At 41.4% G+C, this 25,775-nt stretch overlaps 1 protein-coding gene across 1 annotated transcript; it reads right to left on the minus strand.

Annotated features, from left to right (window-relative positions):
• Positions 1-2,581: 2,581 nt before the first annotated feature.
• On the minus strand, positions 2,582-8,811 carry LOC135528551 (keratin, type II cytoskeletal 8-like). Its single transcript, XM_064957708.1, has 9 exons — positions 8,294-8,811; positions 6,309-6,517; positions 5,098-5,158; positions 4,904-4,999; positions 4,431-4,595; positions 4,120-4,245; positions 3,752-3,972; positions 3,580-3,623; positions 2,582-3,448 (listed from the first exon to the last, which is right to left on the minus strand). The coding sequence occupies exons 1-9, from the start codon at positions 8,711-8,713 to the stop codon at positions 3,162-3,164; spliced, it is 1,629 nt and encodes a 542-aa protein (XP_064813780.1). The 5' UTR covers positions 8,714-8,811; the 3' UTR covers positions 2,582-3,161.
• Between the last annotated feature and the right edge of the window lie 16,964 nt (positions 8,812-25,775).

Below are 25,775 nucleotides of genomic sequence, written 5' to 3' on the forward strand. Positions count from 1 at the left end.
TGGAAATGAAGGTCAGAACGTGACATAAACAGATTTAACGAGTCACGCTAGCTCCACCCTGGTGGCACAGTGGACTAATTACATGGACAGAGAAAAGAAGATCATTGGTTTGAAACTCACTGATGCCGTGCCACAATAAAATATAAACGTTTTTGCATGATTAATGCCGAAGCGAATTAATTTCCATTTGTCCTGTGCTTGGAGATCAAAAGAGTTAACCTAAGCTAGCAGTGTTATTAAAAGTCTTATTTAAACATTCAGTGAATGTTTTAAGGGAGATATTAAAAAACCTCCAAATAACCTTTACATTTTGTTCACAACATTTAGTCAATGTTAATTTCCATTCTCAGAACGTTAATAAATCGTCCCTGGAAAACTTTCAGGGAAACATAGTAAAACGTTTTCAGAACCTCCCTGCCTTCTAAATTTTTTTCCCAGAACAGGCAAATTTTTTACTTCCGTCCTAAGAATGTTTAAAAAGTGTTCAGTTTTAATGTTCAAATTACGTATGGCTTTGTTCCCAGAACCAATGGGAAACCAAAAACATACTTTCCCACAACTGAGAAGAACCATTTGAACAGTTTTCTACTATAGCATGAATGTGGTGCTTTACATTAATCTAACAATTCATAAGAGATATAGGTTGGAGCACTGCATGCCAGAATTTATGTTTTATGCATAGTAAAAACATGATATGTGCACTCAGGCTTCATTAGCTGGCCATGTATCTCATTGCTATCAGGCCAGCCTACCTAAGGGAAAGCCCACCTAATTGATAATGTCATATTTTAGTACACGTTGATTTATTTGTATTATACATCTAGTATCACACCACTTCAATCACAGCATTCTGAAAAAGGGAGTGGTCAACAGCCTATGAAGGAACATATCAAGGTGTTGGTTGATGAGGTGGAGTGAAGATTTTGTTATACTATGCTGCCCCCTGGTGAGCAGTACAAAATAACTCAATCTGACTTCTAATCACAGAGTACACCACATGTTATACTGCTCCCTCTACTGGCTGAGAGGACGTATTGAGAGAGCTTTGTCTTTAGTAGGCCTTCAACTACAGGTAGTTGCCAAAATAATAGAAACATTTGTGTAAATGAGGGATACAAAGTGAATTGAAAGCAGGTGCTTCCACACAGGTCTGGTTCTTGAGCTAATTAAGCAATTAAACATTTGCTTACCATGGCTATGCCCCCATAGGATAACAAATGCCCCCATCCACAGAGCACAAGTGTTCACTGAATGGTTTGATGAACATGAAAATATGTAAACGATATGCCATGGCTGTCTAATGGTGTTCCATCCCTCCAATATAATGGTGCTCCATCCCTCCAATAGAGTTCCAGACACTTGTAGAATCTATGCCAAGGTTCACTGAAGCTGTTCTGGCTCACGGTGGCCCAGATACTTTATGTTGGTGTTTCCTTTATAGTTTCTTTAAATTACATTTTTGACAGTCACTCAAAGTTTTTGTGTTCTGAGTGCAAATACAATTATTGCATATCTAGGCTGCTAATGGTGTAATGAGAATATTAAAAAATATGTTTATTGGAACATTTTGGCTAAAGGCTTCTTAATGCATACAGAAATTAAATGGAAACAACATTGATTCAACAAGTGTGTGCCCAGTGGGTCATCACTGCAGACATGTATGTCACTGTGTAACTTGTACTGCACGTCACTGCTGATTATGTTGGTGTTATGTACAGTGCAATATATTATCACAGCCCAAAAAAGGCTTGTGTAGAGGTGTGGAGTCATTTGTTGGGGTGCTGTGTATATCACCTTCAACTTGTGTCCCTTCTCCTTTACTACCACTGGATGCTTCTCTGTCTCTTCCCCTTTTCACAATTTACCCATGGTTTTGATTGTCTCAGGTAAAATAAAAAAAGGTATACTCCTTTTTTCTCCCCAATTGGTAGTAGTTACAGTCTTGTCTCATCGCTGCAACTCCCGCACAGACTTGGGGAGAGGTGAAGGTCGAGAGCCATGCTTCCTCCGAAACACAACCAAACCAATGCACACCCAACCTGGAAGCCAGCGACAACAATGTGTCAGAGGAAACACTGGTGAGCGTGCACTGTGCCCAGCCTGCCACAGGAGTCACTAATGCACAATAAGACAAGGACCCAGACTCTCTGGTGGCACAGCTAGCACTGCAGTGCCTTAGACCACTGCACCACCCAGGAGGCCCCTATCTCTGGTTTTTACACGGACTTCATGACATCGAATGCTCATTTATGTGTGCAACCCAAGTTGGGAAATTCTGGGTGACAGGGTTGAACACAGGCTCATAATTCTAGATTATGCAATCATGGCTGCCATGTTGGAATTCACAATAAAAAAAATGTTTTTATTTAACTAGGCAAGTCGGATTAAGAACAAATTCTTATTGTCAATGATGGACTAGGAACAGTGGGTTAACTGCCTTGTTCAGGGGCAGAAAGACAGATTTTTACCTTGTCAGCTAGGGGATTTCATCTTGTAACCTTTCAGTTACTAATCCAATGCTCTAACCACTAGGCTACCTATATGCATACAGAATCAAGATGAAAAACTCAGACAATCCAAGCAGTTTTCAGTAAACACATTTAATTGTTTGGTAGCAAAAACAGCACCTCAGGCAACAGTACACTGTGGGCAGCTTCTTTGGGGTCCAATAGAACACGACAGGGAAGACATGCACTTCTACTTAAGCCTAGCAGACATTTTAGACTAGTTGACCAAAAACACGGCTGCTGCACTGTTACATTCACACACACTCTGAGCAACACTACTCATGAACACAACGTTATCATCCTTTTCATGCAACTGAACTCAGAGAATGACCCTCTATACAGTTTACAGGGTTGCATAGGTTTGGACAGAATGTACTACAAGCTGCAACTTATGGTTTTGCTTATTGACTTGTGGTGTAGCAAACTGCAGGCATTTTGTTTTAGTACAGAATTAGAAAAGGTGAAAGACATACAGTATGAACAAAAAAATATTATTTGGTCCCTTTCAAATCTTTGGTTGGATTAAAAATGTTTATTGCTTAACAGCCACATTTATATTTCTTCTCATGTAGCATTGTTTACCTTTGACTTGAATTGTTACACTGTAGTGGAATGGTGAGCAAGAGAGTAGAGAAGGGGGCATTATCCAGCCGCTCAATCATCGACCACTTCAGAGGACTCGGAAACAACTTTGCCATCCTTGGTCTCGATCATCTTGATGACAACACTCTTCTTGTTCTGGGTGGTGACGCTGGTGCCGCTGCCACCGCCGTAGCGGCTGCCGCCGCCATAGCCACTACCAGAGCTGTAGCTGCTGCCACCGCCGTATCCACCACCGTATCCACCGCCGTATCCACCACCGTATCCGCCGGAGAAGCCACTGGAATAGCCGCTAGTGTAGCTGCTGTTAACACTCTCAGAGGGGAAGGAGTTGTAGCTAGCTGTAAGGTGACACAGAGAGAGACAACAGGTGAGTAGGGGCTGGCTAAATATGAATATCAAGATGTTATGAATGCACCACAACACATAAGGAGAAAACACAGGGTTTTATTTGCAGAAAGCAGGTACTTACAGCTCTGTTTGGTTATGTTGATGGACTTGATACCAGTTGCTAGCCTGGTAGTGAAAAGAAGACCATTTTGAAAATGTTTGTTTTTGGTAATAAATGTCCATTATCTTATATTAAGATTACACTGTACTTTCAAATTGATGTTTCCCATTTCCATGTTTGTCAAAAGGCTCACCTGTCCTCCTCTCCTTCCAGCAGTTTCCTGTAGGTGGCGATCTCAATGTCCAGGGCCAGTTTGACGTTCATCAGGTCCTGGTATTCCCTGATTTGGCGAGCCATGTCCTGCTTGGCTCTCTGTAGGGCATCCTCCAGGTCTCTGATGCGGAGCTTGGCGTCCTTCACTGCCATCTCCCCGCGCTCCTCAGCCTCGGCTATCTGGTTCTCCAGGTTGGCACGCTAACAGAAGACAAAGACGCAGCATGTCGCTACTTCTGCTTATTATCAAATTGATAATTCCGTTGAAAAATACTCTATTCTGTCAATATCATCTGGGTCGACATGCCACCAATTTAATTCTTAGCACAGAGATTCTTTATTGTGTACCTGTCCCTTGACGGAGTCAATCTCAGACTGCAGCCTCTGGATCATACGGTTCAGGTCGGAGATCTCTGTCTTGGTGGATCTCAGGTCATCCCCATATCTGGTGGCAGATGTCTGCATCTCCTCATACTAAACATCCAACAGAGGAGAAAGTGGATGGTTTGTTGGTAATACATGGTTAGTGTGGAAGAACCATGTGACATCAACTTATGTTCTTTTGAACCACATACAGTGTACTGAAAGGCTATTAGTAGCCCTGAACATAAATCAAGAGGCCAAAGGGAGAAAATATATATTTAAGCCCATTACTGTACCTTGCTCTTGTACCATGTCTCCGCCTCGGCCCGGCTCTTGTTGGCGACGTCCTCATACTGGGCGCGCACTTCAGCCACGATGGCATCCATGTCTAGGTTACGGCTGTTGTCCATCTCCACCACCACTGAGGTGTCCTTAATCTGGCACTGAAGCTCACGCAGCTCCTGGAAAGAGGGAGAAGGAGAGAGAGAGAAAAGAGAGAGACCATTAAACACTTGGCCTATTGCAGACAAGGCTTTCAGATGTCTGACTTCCCCAGAGATAACACCCCCCCCCCCCCAGACTGAGTCCATCAGTTTGACGTCAAAGTCCAGATACCAAGCAGACCCGTATGCCATAACTCAGTGAATAAATAAACCATACGCAAGTACATCAGAGCAGTTGTTAGAAGCCGCCAACAACACAACTGGTTATAATGAATGAGTGTCTTATTAACAACTGAAGTAGCTAAGCGATGAGCTCAGTGCCGTACCTCCTCATAGATCTGCCTCAGGAAGTTAATTTCATCGGTCAGGCTCTCCAGCTTAGCCTCCAGCTCAACTTTGTTCATGTACGCCTCATCCACGTCCTGAGTGGATAATTCACAATTAATATGTTAGTAAAATGGCAAGATGACAATAAGAGAATGACAGAAAAACGAATGGGATCCAAACTTAAGTTACTAACCTTCTTAATGAGCACAAAGTCATTTTCACACTCTGTACGCTTGTTGATCTCATCTTCATACCTGAGAAGATACAGAGCAATTGTTAGCTTTTTCTGATATTCATATTTTCAAGATTACATTATATATTTCTATGTCATAATTATATTGTAACTATTTATGTGTTTTTAAAAAACATTTATTTAACCAGGTAAGTTGACTGAAACACGTTCTTATTTACAGCAACAACCTGTGGAATAGCTACAGGGGAGAGGAGGGGGATGAATGTGCCAATTGTACACTGGGGATTATTAGTTGACCGTGATGGTTTGAGTGCCAGATTGGGAATTTAGCCAGGTCACTGAGGTTAACACCCCTACTCTTACAATAAGTGCCATAGGATCTTTAATGAGTCAGGAGACCCATTTAACAACCCCCAGTTTCCCTCAAACACTGCCCTGGGAATTAGGATATTTTTCAGACCAGAGGAAAGAGTGCCTCCTACTGGCCCTCCAACACCACTTCCAGCATTATCTGGTCTCCCATCCAGGGACTGACCAGGACCAACCCTGCTTAGCTTCAGAAGTAAGCCAGCAGTGGCATGCAGGGTGGTATGCTGCTGGGTTATTGTGATTATCTTTATATAGGTAATGTACAATTTTCACACTAGGGGGCATAAGTGCTACGTCCACAACAAATATGCGTCTGGGAATTGTTTTCTACTGTGGTATCTTGACTCCATGCCAAACTTGTGTGGTGTTTCTTTACTTTGTGCTTTTTCTCCTGAGGACATAAATTATATGAGCACATAAGCAGTCTGTCAGGACTGACACACTGATGTGTGCGCCATGATGCAAGTGTGTGACATGAAGCTGAAAAACATCCAGCTCTGTCATCTAAATGATTTTCACCTCCAGACATATGAAATAGAATGGTCCCTCCAGGAAACGCTTATTCAATGGAGTAATCCCTATGATGTGAAAACAATGGACTGCAGTTGGGTGTTGTCCATCCATAGTACTGAAATGACCTATTACTGGTGTGTCCTGTACTGATTAAATCAAATACTCCATGAAACTCCCGTTACTAACATGCGTTCCATGACCTTATCTCTACAGTGGTGCTATGCACTGGGACAGAAGCCTAATCAAAGCATTTGCTGAGAATGTGGCTGAGGGTCTGCTAGGTAAAAAGAGTAACATTTGTAGTCACTTCTTCTTCAAGTCTTACTCACTTGTTCTTGAAGTCCTCGACCAGACCCTGCATGTTGTGCAGGTCAGCCTCCAGCCTCATCTTGTCGTTACCCAGGCTGTCCAGCTGTCTGCGCAGGTTGGCAATGTAGGCCTCAAACATGGCATCAATGTTGGAGCGGGTGGTGGTCTGTCCCTGGAGGAGACCCCACTTGGTCTCCAGCATTTTGTTCTGCTGTTCCAGGAAGCGTACCTATGTGTAGAGAGAGGGGGTAGATGTTTATGCATTTGATAGGCACACTGATCACAAGTTTATCATATTATATTGTTGCCTTTGGGACCTTTTCTGCTTTATATGAAATAATAAAGAGAATAATCAAATTTTTGAATAAAAGGACATTCGGAACTTTGATGGTGGGCTAACATGACTCATCCATTACTATCATGTCATCCTCGTTAAATTAGGGTGTTTATTGCTTCAATTAGTGTTTGGAACATGTACAGACTACTGACTCTGTTTTCAGGATAGACCTAGCAAGCTGTTTTTCCAAGGAAGCTATGACGTGCATCCTGACAGGAGGCAGAGGGGGCAGATGGAAAGAGCTGGTGAATTAGGCTTCCTTCATGTTTTCCTGTTTTAATAAAAGGGCAAGGTCGGGAAGTGGAGATAGAGAGGAACAGGACAAAGATATAGGCGGGGCTTCATCCAAATGGCTAGAATGTAAATATTTGACTGTAGTATACAGGTAGGTGTTAATGGGGGAAGGGGAGAGCATGCAGGCTGACATGTTGGTTCACTAACAAGGGTGAGAAAATAGATAGATGGCTGTCAGTGGACATTGCTGATGAATGAGCCTCAGGTGAGATCAGGAATTCTCCTAAAATGGCTGTGTCAACTGGTATTGGATAAGAGAAATAAGTAATAAAGAAGTAGAAATAAGAAATAAGTATAAAAGGGAATTGTTATCACGATAAGAAAAGAGAGTCTATTTGCACATTTTATTTCATTTCTTTGGAAACATGCAGAGGTGAAATCTCTTTCTGATGAGTTTTGCTCCTTTTTATGTAATCAATCCACTAGTGTTAGCTGGAACATGAAACCAGCTGCCCTTATAAAATATTAACCCACTGGAGCAGCCTACACATGTGGGACAGTAGAAAACTGATAGGCCAGTTGAAAACTCATAAAGAAAACACCCCCCAGGCATGAATGAAAGCAAACATTGCAAATGTTATCTATTGATGTTTGACCAGATGTTCAGATGTTGCCCTCCATCTATCAGTATAAGCTACCCTATCAATGAATTTCACTCCATTGTTCCAAGACTTGTTAGGAATGTGAAATGTATGTAAGCATAGCAATGATGGTGATGACCAAATGCTCCTGTCTGTGTTTCAGGTGTATGACCTTTTTTGTCATGTCATCCAGGGTAGGGGCGGGTCACATACACCCCTCTGCAGGGTCAGGGTAGCCATTCCCAAAGTAAACCAGATCACTAGCTATGAGCTATACTCTAACCAGAGACAGACACACCCTTCTGTAGAAACTCTCTCCCCCACCCCACCCTGCTGCACTTTTGTTATTCATCACTATAAAGGGACAATTACTGCAAACCATTAGATGTGAAATCTTGAGAACCCAGGGAAAATGATCACACTTAGTTAGTTTGACTGTATCTGTGCTTTATTCAATATCAGACTTTTCTACATTTCCTTCCCTTTTCTAAACTCATGAGTTTGCTTGTACGTGTAATCAACCTAACATAATGTAACAGAGCTCTAACTGCGTGTACCAGCATTACACAACGTGGACTTTTCTATGGATCTTCTCCACTGTTCCACATTCATTACACAACAGACACCTCAGCATTCTAATGGCTAATAGAGATAGATTCATAAAATCCCACAGTACATGACTGTCTCTACTTCCCTTTTAAATTTTCTGGCAGTTTACAAGCTCCAGGCAAACTACATTGTCAGATATCTTCATAGGTACAGAAAGACAGACAGACAGGTTACCAGGACTGACCTTATCAATGAAAGAGGCAAAGCGGTTGTTGAGGCCCTTGATCTGTTCTTTCTCATGGGTGCGGACGATCTGGATGTTGGGGTCGATGTCCAGGTTAAGGGGGGCAAGCAGGCTCTTGTTCACTTGGACAGCAGTGATGGGGGCATGAGAGATGCCACCCATCCCCATCCCCATCCCCAGACCCATGCCACCTCCATAGGCAGAGGAGCTGGAAATGTAGCTGCCGCCACCGCCACCACCACCGGCCCCGAACCCACCTCCCATGCCTCTGTTGGCCCCTCCATAGGAGCTGCGGGCGCTATAGCTCTGGCGAGAGACCCCCTGGCTAGGTCCAGAGTAGGACATGCTGCTAAAGCTGCGAGGGGCTGCCCCGGAGGAAGAGGACTTGACGGTGTAGCTGGTGGTTTTCCTGACCGACATCGTGGTTGGTGAGTGCAGGACAATAAGGGGGAGATAGAATGGCAGGCGGCTTGTCTGGAGTACTGGGGAGACCTGAGTGGATAGACAGAGAATTAGCTACAGCACTGGTTTTAAGAGCCTCCCTGGTGGGAGGGGCCAATGGCTAACTCTCATTGGCCAGGCCTCTGGGTGAATGGTAGGAGAGGGAGGAGTTGTGCAGTGTAACAGAACACTTTTAGTTTCTAACACAAGCCCACGAAACCATAACCTGGGTTTTGGAACCTGTTAGGAAAAACACAATTTTGTAGGTATTTTGGGGTGTTTTTTTCCGTGATGGAGGTACGGCATAGGGGCTGGGGCATTATAATAACTGTTAGAATGTGACATCTGTGGTGAAATATGAGAGCAGTATGTCCTCAGCAGGCTATTGTGTAAACAGATCTGAGGCCTTATGTCAGTCCTTACCCAGCTCCTTGCTAAACTTTCTGATCTATTTATGTTGTTGTACGTTCAGGTATTATTGTACTTGAGTAAGTTTGGATGGTAGCACTGTAAGGGTTTCTAGGCTTTATAAGTAGATTGTTAATCATTAGTTTAGTTTAGGAATCAATAATAAACAAACATTTCTTACTATTACACTTTGCCAAGCATCAAAACTTCAACCACACAATTTCAACCAATGTCTTACTAACCATTTTCCAACAGATTCATAATGATCTATAAGTAATAGTGTATCAACTGACTTATGAACCCTTTTTAATATATTTATCTGTTAGAGATATCTGAAATGAATGTTGAATGTCATGAAGTTAATCAGCCTCATATGAACTTTGTTTTACCTTTTTTTTAGCACTCACTCAGCTAATTCAAATTGTCATGTAGTTGAACAGTGTCACCTCTCAGCATACAGTTGAAGTCGGAAGTTTACATTTGCTTAGGTTGGAGTCATTAAAACTCGTTTTTCAACCACTCCACACATTTCTTGTCAACAAGCTATAGTTTTGGCAAGTCATGAAGTCGATCATTTTTCCAACAATTGTTAACAGACAGATTATTTCATTTATAATTCACTGTATCACAATTCGAGTGTGTCAGAAGTTTACGTACACTAAGTTGACTGTGGCTTTAAACGGCATGGAAAATTCCAGAAAATGATGTCATGGCTTTAGAAGCTTCTGATAGGCTAATTGACATCAAGTCAATTGGAGGTGTACCTGTGGATGTAGTTCAAGGACTACCTTCAAACTCAGTGCCTCTTTGCTTGACATCAAGGGAAAATCAAAAGAAATCAGCCAAGACCTCAGAAAAAAATTGTAGACCTCCACAATTCTGATTCGTCCTTGGGAGCAATTTCCAAAAGCCTGAAGGTACCACGTTCATCTGTTCAAACAATAGTACGCAAGTATAAACACCATGGGACCACACAGCCGTCATACCGCTCAGGAAGGAGACGCGTTCTGTCTCCTAGAAATGAACGTACTTTGGTATGAAAAGTGCAAATCAATCTCAGAACATCAGCAAAGGACCTTGTGAAGATGCTGGAGGAAACAGGTACAAAAGTAAAACAAGTTCAATATCGACATAATCTGAAAGGCCGCTCAGCAAGGAAGAAGACACTGCTCCAAAACCGCCATAAAAAGCCAGACTACGGTTTGCAACTGCACATGGGGACAAAGATCTTACTTTTTGGAGAAATTGAAATATAACTGTTTGGCCATAAGGGCCATCGTTATGTTTGGAAGAAAAGGGGGAGGCTTGCAAGCAGAAGAACACCATCTGAACCGTTGAAGCACAGGGGTGGCAGCATCATATTGTGGAGGTGCTTTGCTGTAGGAGGGACTGGTGTACTTCACAAAATAAATGGCTTCATGGGGTAGGAAAATTAATGGACAATGACCCCAAGCATACTTCTAAAGTTGTGGCAAAACGGCTTAAGGACAAGAAAGTCAAGGTATTGGAGTGGACATCACAAAGCCCTGACCTCAATCCTATAGAACATTTGTGGGCAGAACTGAAAAAGCATGTGCAAGCAAGGAGGCCTTCAAACCTGACTCCGTTATACCAGCTCTGTCAGGAGGAATTGGCCAAAATTCACCTAACTCATTCTGGGAAGCTTGTAGAAGGCTACCCAAAACGTTTAAACCAAGTTAAACAATTTAAAGGCAATGCTATCAAATACTAATTAAGGATTGGTAAACTTCTGACCCACGGGGAATTTGATAGAAAGAAATAAAAGCTGAAATAAATAATTCTCTCTACTATTATTCTGACATTTCACATTCTTAAAATAAAGTGCTGATCCTAACTGACCTAAGACAGGTAATTTTTTCTAGGATTAAAAGGCAGAAATGGTGAAAAAGGGAGTTTAAATGAAGTTGGCTAAGGTGTATGTAAACCTCCGACTTCAATTTTAGCTTTGAATAGTCAAATTTGACACATGACAAGGATTCAGAAGCTTGTCAGTAAATCTCATATAATGAAGTTGCCAAGCTGAACTATTGCTCTACCTGGTTGCATACATTAATGCATACATTAATGAACTTGTATGAATTACTGCTGCCAATAGGCCATGCCATGTCCTGATATCATATCACAGACATCATTTTTTTATTAATTGACCTCATAGACACTTTACTATTAGTTAAATAATACTTTTCTGAACCATCATGTTCTCAATCAGCAATAGTAATCTCTCAGCACAACCAGTAGAAAATGGAAACTGGGACAACCGCACCAACCGGCTAGGTTCTCATTCAAATTCCCCCAATGGGACTTGTAGTAGTTTGGAGTAAGGCCTGAGGCTGCATGCATTATCTGTGTCTGAGGCAACATGTTACGGAAAACCATGTCAGAATATCATGGTGATGAGATGATGATGGTTGATTAACTGTGTTGTGATTTACTGAAGACTGACAAAAGTTGCAGGCAAATAGACCTTAGTCTAGGTATAGTGCTATAGTAGCAATATGTGTGGCCTACCATAACGAGTAGGGTCATCTTTTCAGGAAGAGAATTCCAGTATTATTGAGCTGTACAACATCAATCAGCATCTGCAGAGCTTTCGGAAAGTACAGACCCCTTGATATTTTCCACATGTTGTTATGTTACAGCCTTATACTAAAATTGATCAAATATTTTTTTTCCCCCTCATCAATCTACACACAATACCCCATAATGACAAAGCAAAAATGTGTTTTTTTAGACATTTTTGCAAATGTATTACAAATAAGAAACTGAAATATCACATTTGCATAAGTATTCAGACCCTTTACTCAGTTCTTTGTTGAAGCACCTTTGACAGCATCAAGTCATCTTGGGTATGACGCTACAAGCTTGGCACACCTTTATTTTGGGAGGTTTTCCCATTCTTCTCTGCAGATCCTCTGTCAGGTTGGATGGGGAGCGTTGTTGCACAGCTATTTTCAGGTCATCCAGAGATGTTCGATCAAGTTCAAGTCCGGGCTCTGGCTGGTGCACTCAAGGACATTCAGTGTTGTCTTCGCTGTGAACTTAGGGTCGTTGTCCTGTTGGAAGGTGAACCTTCACCCCCAGTCTGAGGTCCTGAGCACTCTGGAGTAGGATTTCATCAAGGATCTCTCCTGTACTTTGCTCCGTTCATGTTTGCCTCGATCCCGACTAGTCTTCCAGTTCTTGCCTCTGAAAAACATCCCCACAGCATGATGCTACCACCACCGTGCTTCACCGTAGAGATGGGGCCTGGTTTCCTACAGACGTGACACTTGGCATTCAGGACAAAGAGTTCAATCTTGGTTTCATCAGACCAGAGAATTTAGTTTCTCATGGTCTGAGAGTCTTTAGGTGCCTTTTGGCAAACTTCAAGCCAGCTGCCATGTGCCTTTTACTGAGGAGTGGTTTCCGTCTGGTCACTCTACCATAAAGGCCTAATTTGTGGAGTGCTGCAGAGATGGTTGCCCTTCTAGAAGGTTCTCCTATCTCCACTGAGAAACTCTGGAGCTCTGTCAGAGTGACCATCGGGTTCTTGGTCACCTCCCTGACCAAGGCCCTTCTCCCCGATTGCTCAGTTTGGACGGGCGGCCAGGAAGAGTCTTGTTTGTTCCAAACTTATTCCATTTAAGAATTTATATTTATTTATTTAACCTTTATATAACTAGGCAAGTCTGTTAAGAACAAAGTCTTATTTACAATGATGGCCTAGGAACAGTGCCTTGTTCAGGGGCAGAACAACAGATTTTACCCAGTCAGTTCAAGGATTCAAACTAGCAAACTTTCAGTTACTGGCCCAACTCTCTAACCACTGCTACCTGCCATCCCAGAATGATGGAAGCCACTGTGTTCTTGGGGACCTTCAATGCTGCAGAAATGTGTTGGTTCCCTTCCCCAGATCTGTGCATTGACATAATCCTGTCTCTGATCTCCACGGACAGTTCCTTCGACCTCATGGCTTGGTTTTTGCTCTGACATGCACTGTCAACTGTGGGACCTTATATAGACGGGTGTGTGCCTTTCCAAATCATGTACAATCAATTGAATTTACCACAAGTGGACTCCAATCAAGTTGTAGAAACATCTCAAGGATGATCAATGGAAATTATCAATGGAGTTCAATATCGAGTCTCATAGCAAAGGGTCTGAATACTTATATAAATCTGGAGTCATTTCCGGTCATAACTTGCAGACTTGTTTACGTGTTGCTGTTCATTTGTTGCCAACCTTCCTTTGCTACCTGACAACTTTACGGTTTTTACTTTTCAATTACCATTTATATTTTTAGTTTTCCCTCACTCAACTATTATTTCATTCAACTTTTTCACTCCGGACGCTTTATCTGGACATGGTTCATCAGGACCTTCAACAGCCGAAGCTAAGTAGTAACATTAACATGATGCCTTCTAGTTGCAGTCGCTGTACTCATAATATACAGGAGAACGAGGATAGCTGTGCTGCAAGCCCGGCTTCAGACGCAATCGTTAGGCAAGGGTAATTTTAGTGTATGAAAGGATGAAACAGTGTCTGTGCCACCAGTAAGTACAGATGGTAATGTTAGTATAAATCCCCTCGCACGATTCCCGCAGCCAGACAACTTTCTCATGGCTTCTAGAGGGAAATGCTGTAGGAATGCTCAACCGGTGTCGCTCATTCAGCTGACAGAAAGTCAGTCTTTTGAGCTTCCAGTCATGAAATCTATGCAGCCTACCCAATCACTTTTTATAGCTACTGTTTACAGGCCTCCTGGGCCATATACAGCGTTCCTCACTGAGTTCCCTGAAATCCTATCGGACCTTGTAGTCCGAGCAGATAATATTCACATTTTTGGTGATTTAATATTCACATGGAAAAGTCCACAGACCCACTCCAAAAGGATTTTGGAGCCATCATCGACTCAGTTTTGTTGAACAAAAACATCAGTTTTGTCCAACATGTCTCTGGACCTACTCAGTGTCACAGTCATACTCTGGACCTAGTTTTGTCCCATGGAATAAATGTTGTGGATCTTAATGTTTTTTCCTCATAATCCTGGACTATCAGACCACCATTTTATTACGTTTGCAATCATCTCAGACCTCAACCAAGGAGCATCAAAAGTCATGCTATAAATTCTCAAGACAACACAAAGATGCCCTTCCTGACTCCCTCTGCCTACCCAAGGACGTCAGAGGACAAACATCAGTTAGCCACCTAACTGAGGAACTCAATTTACCCGTGTGCAATACCCTAGATGCAGTTGCACCCCTAAAAACTAAAAACATTTGTCATAAGAAACTAGCTCCCTGGTAATACAGAAAATATCCAAGCTCTTGAAGCAAGCTTCCAGAAAATGGCGCCACACCAAACTGGAAGTCTTCCGACTAGCTTCCGACTATTTTTCCAACTTAATTGAGGAAAATAAGAACAATCCAAAATTTATTTTTGATACTGTCGCAAAGCTAACTAAAAAGCAGCATTACCCAAGAGAGGATGGCTTTCACTGCAGCAGTAATAAATTCCTGAACTTCTTTGAGGAAAAGATCATGATCATTAGAAAGCAAATTACGGACTCCTCTGTAAATCTGCGTATTCCTCCAAAGCCACAGTTGACCTGAGTCTGCGCAACTCTGCCAGGACCTAGGATCAAGAGAGACACTCAAGTGTTTTAGTACCATATCTCTTGACACAATGATGAAAATAATAATGGCCTCTAAACCTTCAAGCTGCATACGGGACCCTATTCCAACTAAACTACTGAAAGAGCTGCTTCCTGTTCTTGGCCCTGCTATGTTGAACATAATAAATGGCTCTCTATCCACCGGATGCGTACCAAACTCACTAAAAGTGGCAGTAATAAAGCCTCTCTTGAAAAAGCCAAACCTTGACCCAGAAAATATAAAAAAAACTATCGGCCTATATCAAATCTACTGCTAACCTATGTCTCTGATTCTCAATCAGAGACAACTAATGACACCTGCCTCTGATTGAGAACCATACTAGGCCGAACATAGAAATACCCAAAATATAGAACAAACAAACAAACATAGACTGCCCACCCAACTCACGCCCTGACCATACTAAATAAAGACAAAACAAAGGAAATAAAGGTCAGAACGTGACAGTTGCGCAGCAAATCACTGCCTTCCTGAAGACAAACAATGCATACAAAATAATTCAGTCTGGTTTTAGACCCCATCATAGCACTGAGCCTGCACTTGTGAAGGTGGTAAATGACCTTTTAATGGCGTCAGACCGAGGCTCTGCATCTGTCCTCGTGCTCCTAGACCTTAGTGCTGCTTTTGATACCATTGATCACCACATTATTTTGGAGAGATTGGAAACCCTAATTGGTCTACACGGACAAGTTCTGGCCTGGTTTAGATCTTATCTGTCGGAAAGATATCAGTTTGTCTCTGTGAATGGTTTGTCCTCTGTAAATTTTGGTGTTCCTCAAGGTTCCGTTTTAGGACCACTATTGTTTTCACTATATATTTTACCCCTTGGGGATGTCATTCAAAAACATAATGTTCACTGCAATGCAGATGACACACAGCTGTACATTTCAATGAAACATGGTGAAGCCCCAAAATTGCCCTAGCTAGAAGCCTGTGTTTTAGACATAAGGAAGTGGATGGCTGCAAACTTTCTATGTTTAAACTCGGACAAAACAGATATGCTTGTTCTAGGTCCAAAGAAACAAAGAGATCTTCTGTTAAATCTGACAATTAATCTTGATGGTTAAACAGTCGTCTCAAATAAAACTGTAAAGGACCTCGGAATTTCTCTGGACCCTGATCTCTCTTTTGATGAACATATCAAGACTGTTTCAAGGACAGCTTTTTTTCCATATACGTAATTTTACAAAAATCAGAAACTTTCTGTCCAAAGATTATGCAGAAAAATTCATCCATGCTTTTGTTACTTCTAGGTTATACTACTGCAATGCTCTACTTTCCGGCTACCCAGGATAAAGCACAAAATAAACTTCAGTTAGTGCTAAATACGGCTGCTAGAATCCTGACTAGAACCAAAAAATGTGATCATATTACTCCGGTGCTAGTCTCCCTACACTGGCTTCGTGTTAAAGCAAGGGCTGATTTCAAGGTTTTACTGCTAACCTACAAAGCATTACATGGGCTTCAAGGGCTGAGTCACTGGCTTACTGGTGCTATCCCATGCCATCCCTGGGAGGGGTGCGTCACTTGAGTGGGTTGAGTCACTGATGTGATCTTCCTGTCTGGGTTGGCGCCCCCTTGGGTTGTGCCGTGGCGGAGATCTTTGTGGGCTATACTCGGCCTTATCTCAGGATCTCAGGATGGTAAGTTGGTGGTTGAAGATATCCCTCTAGTGGTGTGGGGGCTGTGCTTTGGCAAAGTGGGTGGGGTTCTATCCTTCCTGTTTGGCCCTGTCCGGGGGTATCATCGGTTTGGGGCCACAGTGTCTCCTGACCCCTCCGGTCTCAGCCTCAAGTATTTTTGCTGCAGTAATTTATGTGTCGGGGGGCTAGGGTCAGTTTGTTATATCTGGAGTATTTCTCCTGTCTTGTCCAGTGTCCTGTGTGAATTTAAGTATGCTCTCTCTAATTAACTCTTTCTTTCTCTCTCTCGGAGGACCTGAGCCCTAGGACCATGCCTCAGGAATACCTGGCATGATGACTCCTTGCTGTCCCCAGTCCACCTGGCCATGCTGCTCCTCCAGTTTCAACTGTTCTGCCTGCCTGCGGCTATGGAACCCTGGCCTGTTCACCGGGCGTGCTACCTGTCCCAGACCTGCTGTTTTCAACTCTCTAGAGATAGCAGGAGCGGTAGAGATACTCTTAATGATTGGCTATGAAAAGCCAACTGACATTTACTCCTGAGGTGCTGACTTGCTGCACCCTCGACAACTACTGTGCTTATTATTATTTGACCATGCTGGTCATTTATGAACATTTGAACATCTTGGCCATGTTCTGTTATAATCTCCACCCGGCACAGCCAGAAGAGGACTGGCCACCCCACATAGCCTGGTTCCTCTCTAGGTTTTTTCCTAGGTTTTGGCCTTTCTCTGGAGTTTTTCCTAGCCACCGTGCTTCTACACCTGCATTGCTTGCTGTTTGGGGTTTTAGGCTGGGTTTCTGTACAGCACTTTGAGATATCAACTGATGTAAGAAGGGCTATATAAATACATTTGATTTGATTTTGAAATATGTAAAGTTTCCAAAATTTCTAAAAACTGTTTCCCTTCGTCATTATGGGGTATTGTGTAGCTTGCTTAGGATTTGTTTTTTATTTATTTTAGAATAAGGCAGGTAACAAAATGTGGAAAAAGTCAAGGGGTCTGAATACTTTCCGAAGGCACTGTATGGGACGACAGGGTAGCCTAGTGGTTAGAGCGTTGGACTAGTAATCGAAAGGTACAAATCTGTCGTTCTGCTCCTGAACAGGCAGTTAACCCACTGTTCCTAGGCCTTCATTGAAAATAAGAATTTGTTCTTAACTGCCTTGCCTAGTAAAATTAAATGTTATTTCAAGAGAGAGGCTAGCATTTGACTGTTTTTACAGAGGTTTCTGTTGGGTGTGACCATTTGTGGTAATAAATCATTTGTGATCATTCACAATACTTTGGCACTGTTTCCCCTCTCACCTCACCTTTCCTCTCCAGTCTCAGAGTGAGTCACAACTCCTTGAGCCAAACCCTCCATTCCCTCTCGTCCCGCCAACGAATCCCTTGCCCTTGCCCTTGTCATTGCCATGGAAACCTTGAGAAACACATTATGGACTCCCTCACTTTCTTGAAATAGATCCAAGTGTGTGAGCTGTGTGACTGGAATGTCCACAGACTGTTAAACCGTTTTACATACCATGAACAATATGTGCATGTGAGTGACAATATCGACACACTGTTGTCAATGCAAGAGCCATATACAAATCTTGAAATATATTCATTGAAGCACCTTACAATTTATTTTTGGGCACTTACTACCTTTTCAGATTAACATGGGATGTGGTTATCAGTTGACCATATTGCTTTCAAAACAGTTGACCTATTCATTCCAAACTTGCATCAGAGCGTGCTCTACTTAAGCAATAAGGCACGAGGGGGTGTGGAATATGGCCAATGTACCACGGCTGAGGGCTGTTCTTAGCACGACAGATCGTGGAGTGCCTGCACACAGCCCTTAGCAGTGGTATATTGGCCATACACCACAAACCCCCGAGGTGCCTTATTGCTATTATAAACTCGTTATCAACGTAATTAGAGCAATAAAAATACATGATTTGTCATACCCATGGTATACGTTCTGATATACCACGGCTGTCAGCCAATCAGCATTCAGGGCTCTAACCACCCAGTTTGTAATAATCAATTTATCACCTGATCTAATCACCTTTCACCTTATTTGGCCTCAAAAGTGTCAGTGAAATATTTATGACCACTCCTTTCTAATCTGTACACCAGGGAACAACACAGAGGATCCCTTTTCTACAGTCTGAAGAATCTCTGTCCCTCCCCGTGCAGTGCGCACACTATGATGATTACTTTATCAACTGTGTTTACCTCAGTTGTCTTAGGAGGTTATCTAATAGATACCAGCCTAACTACAGGCTTACTGAAGAGTTCATCTCTCGGGGATTGATTCTCGTGGACAGATGACACGGCAAGAATCTGTCAAGGCTCATGTAGAATTATGTGATTACGAGCAGCTGTCGTTGCTAGTTTTTTGTTTTTGCCATTGATTATTTGGATGATTCGGGATTGGGTGAAGGCAGTGCTTAAACTGGTTTAGTTATTTTCAAACCATTGTGCAGATGATAAACGGTTTCCAAGGGTTCATCTGAGAGTTTCCATTTGCGAGGAAGGAGACTTCACTTCCTTCCTTTGCACAAAGGTAATCACAATTGTTAATGGCATTCCACCCAGAAGTTAAAGAGGAAATCTTTCGCAAGCATATTTGACTTCTGGCTAGCCGAGATTACTGAAGAATCATCTAATTTGAAATCATGTAAAGTGGTCGTTTTACATACAGACCACTTTACAGAGAGATCATGTTATTGATGGGCATTCAAGCTTTTGTATGCAGTCAGCTCTGGGTAAAAGGGCAGTAAGAAATATCTCTCTCAACCTTTGACCCCCACAGAGGACCTAGAAAGGGTGTGTCTAGGTCTGGGTGTGTCTGTGTATGTGTATGTTGTGGAACTTGTGCAACTCCCTCAGGTCATAAGTGCTTTAATCCAATGAATTGTTTTAGAATAAGGGGGTGGAAATTGAATCTCATTACCATAAATATGAGCAAAATAGATTTATTCAGTTGTGGTGCTTTCACAAACATTTTTCTTTATTGAGGACATCAGATGCACTGTGGTGAAATATCAGTTCCAAGCAAAACCCAGACCACTTTCAATGTGCAAACACAACCATAATAGATTGATGTCAATATGGTGTTTATGTTTTGTTCGACTGTTGTTAAACTATTGTTCAATTATTGTTATGTTTATTGTTGGTTCTCAAGTAGCCATCGCTGACAATACATGTACATGACCTAAGAGTTGTAAGGCCATTGTAAAGCAATTGCTCTGCACCATACTTCAAACTGCTGAAATGCGACCCCGTCTCTAAAATTGTACATACCCTTTTCTTACTGCACTTTTACCGATTTGTCTGGTTCTTAGATCCTGTTTGGAAACATAAGGTTAACCACATCCCCAACCTCAAGTTAAGGAAATAAATAACATGTGTATCAAATGGAAAAGCATGGCCCTACAGCGCTGAGCCCGATTGAACATGGCCTGCAAAATGGGTTTTTGACTCCAGTTTTGCTAAAACATTCTCTTTCTCTCTCCCATACGGGAGCATTTTCTGTTCAGTGAAAACAGACTCTTTATGTGAAAGATGTGTGTGGGGCTTTTGTTTGCTGCAATTTCTGCTGGTCTTTGAGGATCTTTCTTTCACTTTCATGAAACTCTGTGCTGTCCTGCAGTGATCCTTTTCTAAGGGCTTTTCCTCTCACTGCCTTTGCTGCCACACCCACTGTCGTTATGGCAACAGTGTTACCACATATCACTGATGACTTTGCCAGATACTCTTGCCATACTCTTGCCATGGAAAGTTGAGGGATGTTGCCATGGATACTGGGATAAGTATAGCCATACAATGTGTAATCACTTGTGAGGATATACCGCAAAACTGCATGCATAGTGCATCATTTGTGACTAAAGTTTGCTTGACGATTTGAACAGTGCAAACTCATTCAAAGACATGCAGGCATTTCCTTGCTGCATGCATTTGTAAATACAAAAATGGTAGTTCACCAACAAATGTAAATATTGACAGTACATCCTCCTGGCACACTTTCTATGCAGGAACACCTCCCCTTCCCATTAGACTAAACACACCTGTAGTCTACAGTTTGTGATTTTCTAGCCATCAGGTTTACGTAGTAAAATATTAAAGAAGTATGAATTGTAGTCCACTTCCTATTCCCTGTCCTTAATCAGACTCATTGATTTAGTTTATGTGTCTGTTATCATTTTTTATTTATTTACTTTTTACATCTGGCAACAAAACATGGAGCTCTACAAAGGTAATCAACCAACTCGGGGCGGCAGGGTAGCCTAGTGGTTAGAGCGTTGGACTAGTAACCCGGAAGGTTGTGAGTTCAAACCCCCGAGCTGACGAGGTACAAATCTGTTGTTCTGCCCCTGAACAGGCAGTTAACCCACTGTTCCCAGGCCATCATTGAAAATAAGAATGTGTTCTTAACTGACTTGCCTGGTTAAACAAAGGTAAAATTTAAAAAATTAAAATCATCATCATAAAAACATTATCTCAAATGTGAAAGTTGTATTCCAACCTCCTGATGCAAAAACAATAAGTAGTTCAGACCACAAATCATCATCTCAGAGCTGCCCAGACATAGAATTCAGTAGGAGTTCAATAGGACTGGTTACAAAATTTTCTATTGGATTCTATCCTATAGGATTTATTTTTATAGGATCATATGCGATTCCAATACAAGAATCCAGACTGGTTCCAAAATCTGATTTCTACTAGGGATCTACCAGATATCATGAAAAAGGGATTGACTTGCCTATAGTAAGGCAAATGCACTACTGTTTAAAAGTTTGGGGCCACTAAGAAATGTTCTTGTTTTTGAAAGAAAAGCATATTTTGTCTACTAAAATAACATTAAATTGATCAGAAATACAGTGTAGACATTGTTAATGTTGTAAATGACTATTATAGCTGGAAACGGCAGATTTTTTATGGAATATCTACATAGGTGTACAGAGGCCCATTATCAGCAACCAATCACTCCTGTGTTCCAATTGTACGTTGTGTTAGCTAATTCAAGTTTATAATTTTAAAGGGCTAATTGATCATTAGAAAACCCTTTTGCAGTTATGTTAGCACAGCTGAAAAATGTTGTTCTGATTAAAGAAGCAATAAAACTGGCCTTCTTTTGACTAGTTGAGTATCTGGAGCATCAGCATTTGTGGGTTCAATTACAGGCTCAAAATGGCCAGAAACAAAGAACTTTCATCTGTAACTCATCAGTTTATTCTTGTTCTGAGAAATGAAGGCTATTCCATGTGAGAAATTGCCAAGAAATTGAAGATCTCGAACAAACTGTGTACTACTCCCTTCACAGAACAGCTCAAACTGGCTCTAACCAGAATAGACAGAGGAGTGGGAGGCCACGGTGCACAACTGAGCAAGAGGATAAGTACATTAGAGTGTCTAGTTTGAGAAAGCTCAACTGGCAGCTGGCAGCTTCATTAAATAGTACCCGCAAAACACCAGGCGCCTCCAGGATGCTGGCCTTCTAGGCAGTGTTGCAAAGAAAAAGCCATATCTCAGATTGGCCAATAAAAATAAAATATTAAGACGGGCAAAAGAGCACAGACACTGGACAGAGGAAGATTGGAAAAAAGTGTAATGGACAGAAGAATCTACCTTTGGTGTTCAGATCACAAAAAAGAACATTCGTGAGATGCATAAAAAATGAAAAGATGAAAGGAGTGCTTGACAATTATATATTGATAATTGTCACCTTGTCTCAACAGAGATTTACATGGTAATCAAAACATCATGCCAGGGTTTGCCTACATGAAACACAGCCCTTATTTTAAGTGTTTCTAAAATTCTCTATGGGAAAATATTATTGAATATTTCAAGACATGGCACATGAGGGTGCAGTGAGATAGATACGTGATGGGTTAGAGGATACTTTTCTCATCAATCAGCTTGAAAAAGTACACTTAAAAATTGGAAGTCAGCCAATCCTCTGTCATTAACACAATGAAATGTAAAATGCTTTATCACCTCAATGTTAAATGTGTGTGGTTGACAGAAATGAAAATGGTGCCGTTTGAGGCCATGTGGTGGAGAGTGGCTGTGTGAACAGGTGGGTCTTGGCAGGGGTGATGTTGTGGATGTTTGTGTGCGTCTGTATGTAGTCGTTTGTATGTAGATGTTTTATTTTGTAAAATAATATATATATACAGTACCAGTCAAAAGTATGGACACACCTACTCATTCAAGCATTTTTCTTTATTTTTACTATTTTCTACATTGTAGAATAATAGTGAAGACATCAAAACTATGAAATAGCACATATTTCTGTTTGAAAAGACTGACATTTCTGCCTGTTTTTGTGGGATGGAGTTTGTGACATCACCAGGTGGTAAATTAGTCAATAGACCAATAAGAAAGAGAGTTCCAAAACTTTCTGCTTTGCTAGCAAAATTATTGCTTGGGAAACTGCTCTTTGCCAAGAAACTATTTTTGTTTCTTTTTGACCGTTGTTTTCTATTACAATCACAGTGAGCTACTTAATTGTAACCCTGGAATTATTTGATGTTGAGATAAAAACTGCTGTAAAAAACTGCTCCTTTAAGGAAGAGTGTTCAAGTAAAACCTACATCAAGGCCCCCAAGATGTGGAAAACGTTCAATGTTATACAATCACAAAATTGACTCATATTGTCAATTTTATAAACCACTTTTCCACTGGTAGTGTATTTTCTTCCAAAATATATACAAGGATTCTCACAAAATGAGCAGCATGCTTATTAGTCATCGTGAGGAGGGCTCTTCGAGAACATTAAGGTGAACAGATGTGGTTTATCCATAAACTGTAAGGGTTTATCACTGACTTTCAATACAGCTTATTGCATTACTGTGGTTAAAGTACCCTCATTTGAAGTTAGGAGGATAAGTTCGATGTTAAATAAATGGAAATGTAATTCTCCCCAGAGAGCATCAAATGTTGAAGTTTTACTTCCACAAGCCTGTGGGACATTGAAAAGAAAAGCATAGTGGATGACTTTGGCTTCAGCCTTGGATAGCATAAAGAGTATTTGACCGATCCCTCCAACTTTATTTCATAATAAATCACTATGCACTGACAGATCACTTTGGAAGTTGGGTGTGTATGTGTCTGGGGTTGTGAATGGGGGGCAGGTGCACTGCTGGCGAGTGTGCATATGTGTGTGAATCAACAACGTGGTCTTAGGGCAATTCGTATTTTTCTGTATGTAAATCTGTGACACTCCATTTAGTATGATAAATTACTTTACGTTCGGTTACATTATGAATAGAATAGCTATCATACAATAGCATATGGATTATAGGACATATAGTGTCATACTTCTTACCCGTTCGCACAATAGTATATGAATTGGCTGAAGTAACTAATATAAATCTTGGAGGACGTGTAGTATTATATGTCTTTCTCTGAGACCAGGTTGCTTGTTGCGCTGTAACAACAAAGGAGAACTGCAGGGTATATTTACGTTGGAGCTCAGGGGAACTAACGGCAAATGTTAGGTTAATTTACGTAAAAGGTTAGGAGAACTAAAATGACTAAGATTAGGTGAATTTAGGTAGCAGGTTAGGTGAATTGTGTTACATTTTAGAAGTAAGGTTAGGGGAAGGGTTAGCGGAAATGCTACATGATACGTAAAGTATGTTTCGTATGCCTCTGAGACCAGCCTGGTATCAAAGAGGTACAATAATGTTTTCAACAGGACTCTAACATGTCCTATCAGTCTTGATAGTTGCACCTTTTCTCATCGCTGAGCTGGTCCATTACTCATAGTGGTGATGCTCACAGACGTGTGAGAGATTCATTCATAAAAACAGCCGGTCTGTGAAGTAATCATAGGGTACAGTAGCTACCGTGAGATATCTTCTACAGACATGACTCACACATTGCACCTATCATGATAAAGGACAGTTGCCGAATCCCTTGGCACCTTGATATATAGACATGGGAGGTGATATCTCTCCGTCTCTGGCTTCCCCACTACCTTCATTGCTTCCTTACCCACCCACACACACACCTACTCACCCTGACTATGAGACATACCCTACCATATAGTTGTTGTAAAATGTGCAGGTTCAGATTACAGGTTTCCGGAATGAGTGTTTCACAACACTGTGTATACTTACACACATACAAACAAAGACATACACTCGTCACCCATCGAGATTGTCTCACCACAATCCCATATTGAATCTGTGGGTGACAGTTGAGTGGCTGTGTCTTTAGCCTTTGGCCGTTACTAGTCACACTTTCTGTCTGTGAGGCACAGTCAACATGTGGTTGCCAATAGGTACATCTAGAAGACATGATTATAATTATACATTGTAATCCAGCAAATCATGTCTTGAAGCTGATGTCCCTGTAAAATGCTCAGAATCACATTCCAGAGAGATTAACAGCATGTATTTTACAGCTCAATGTAATAATTATAGACAAAAGAAATTGATCAGAATACATTTTGTCTCAATGTTGAAATGAATGCACTGCATATTTGTCCGTGTTTTACATTGTAGTTTGCTTAAATAAAGCAGGGAGGTGATGTTAGATGGGGCGTATGCTTTCCAGCTAAATTATATTAAGTATAATATGTGACCTCATGAGCTTGACATTTTTATTTTATTTTTATTTCACCTTTATTTAACCAGGAAGGATAGTTGAGAGCAAGTTCTCATTTACAACTGCGACCTGGCCAAGATAAAGTAAAGCAGTGCGACACAAACAACCACACAGAGTTACATATGGAATAAACAAACATGCAGTCAATAATACATTAGAAAATGTCTATATACAGTGTGTGCAAATGAGGTAGGATAAAGAGATCTTCTGTTGAATCTGACAATTAATCTTAATGGTGTACAGTCGTCTCAAATAAAACTGTGAAGGACCTCGGCGTTACTCTGGACCCTGATCTCTCTTTTGAAGAACATATCAAGACCATTTCAAGAACATATTTTTTCCATCTACGTAACATTGCAAAAATCAGAAACTTTCTGTCCAAAAATGATGCAGAAAAATTAATCCATGCTTTTGTCACTTCTAGGTTAGACTACTGCAATGCTCTACTTTCCGGCTACCCGGATAAAGCACTAAATAAACTTCAGTTAGTGCTAAATACGGCTGCTAGAATCCTGACTAAAACCAAACAATTTGATCATATTACTCCAGTGCTAGCCTCTCTACACTGGCTTCCTGTCAAAGCAAGGGCTGATTCCAAGGTTTTACTGCTAACCTACAAAGCATTACATGGGCTTGCTCCTACCTATCTCTCTGATTTGGTCCTGCCGTACATACCAACACGTACGCTACGGTCACAAGACGCAGGCCTCCT

This window comes from Oncorhynchus masou, chromosome 33 (assembly GCF_036934945.1).
Source record: "Oncorhynchus masou masou isolate Uvic2021 chromosome 33, UVic_Omas_1.1, whole genome shotgun sequence".
Classification (NCBI taxonomy): domain Eukaryota; kingdom Metazoa; phylum Chordata; class Actinopteri; order Salmoniformes; family Salmonidae; genus Oncorhynchus; species Oncorhynchus masou.

Coding starts and splice junctions, on each gene's coding strand:
- LOC135528551 (XM_064957708.1), bottom strand. CDS start 8,713: ATGTCGGTCAGGAAAACCACCAGCTACACCGTCAAGTCCTCTTCCTCC. Junction 4,246..4,430: donor AGACATGGTACAAGAGCAAG/GTACAGTAATGG, acceptor TTGGATGTTTAG/TATGAGGAGATGCAGACATC. Junction 3,624..3,751: donor CTGGAAGGAGAGGAGGACAG/GTGAGCCTTTTG, acceptor TTTCACTACCAG/GCTAGCAACTGGTATCAAGT.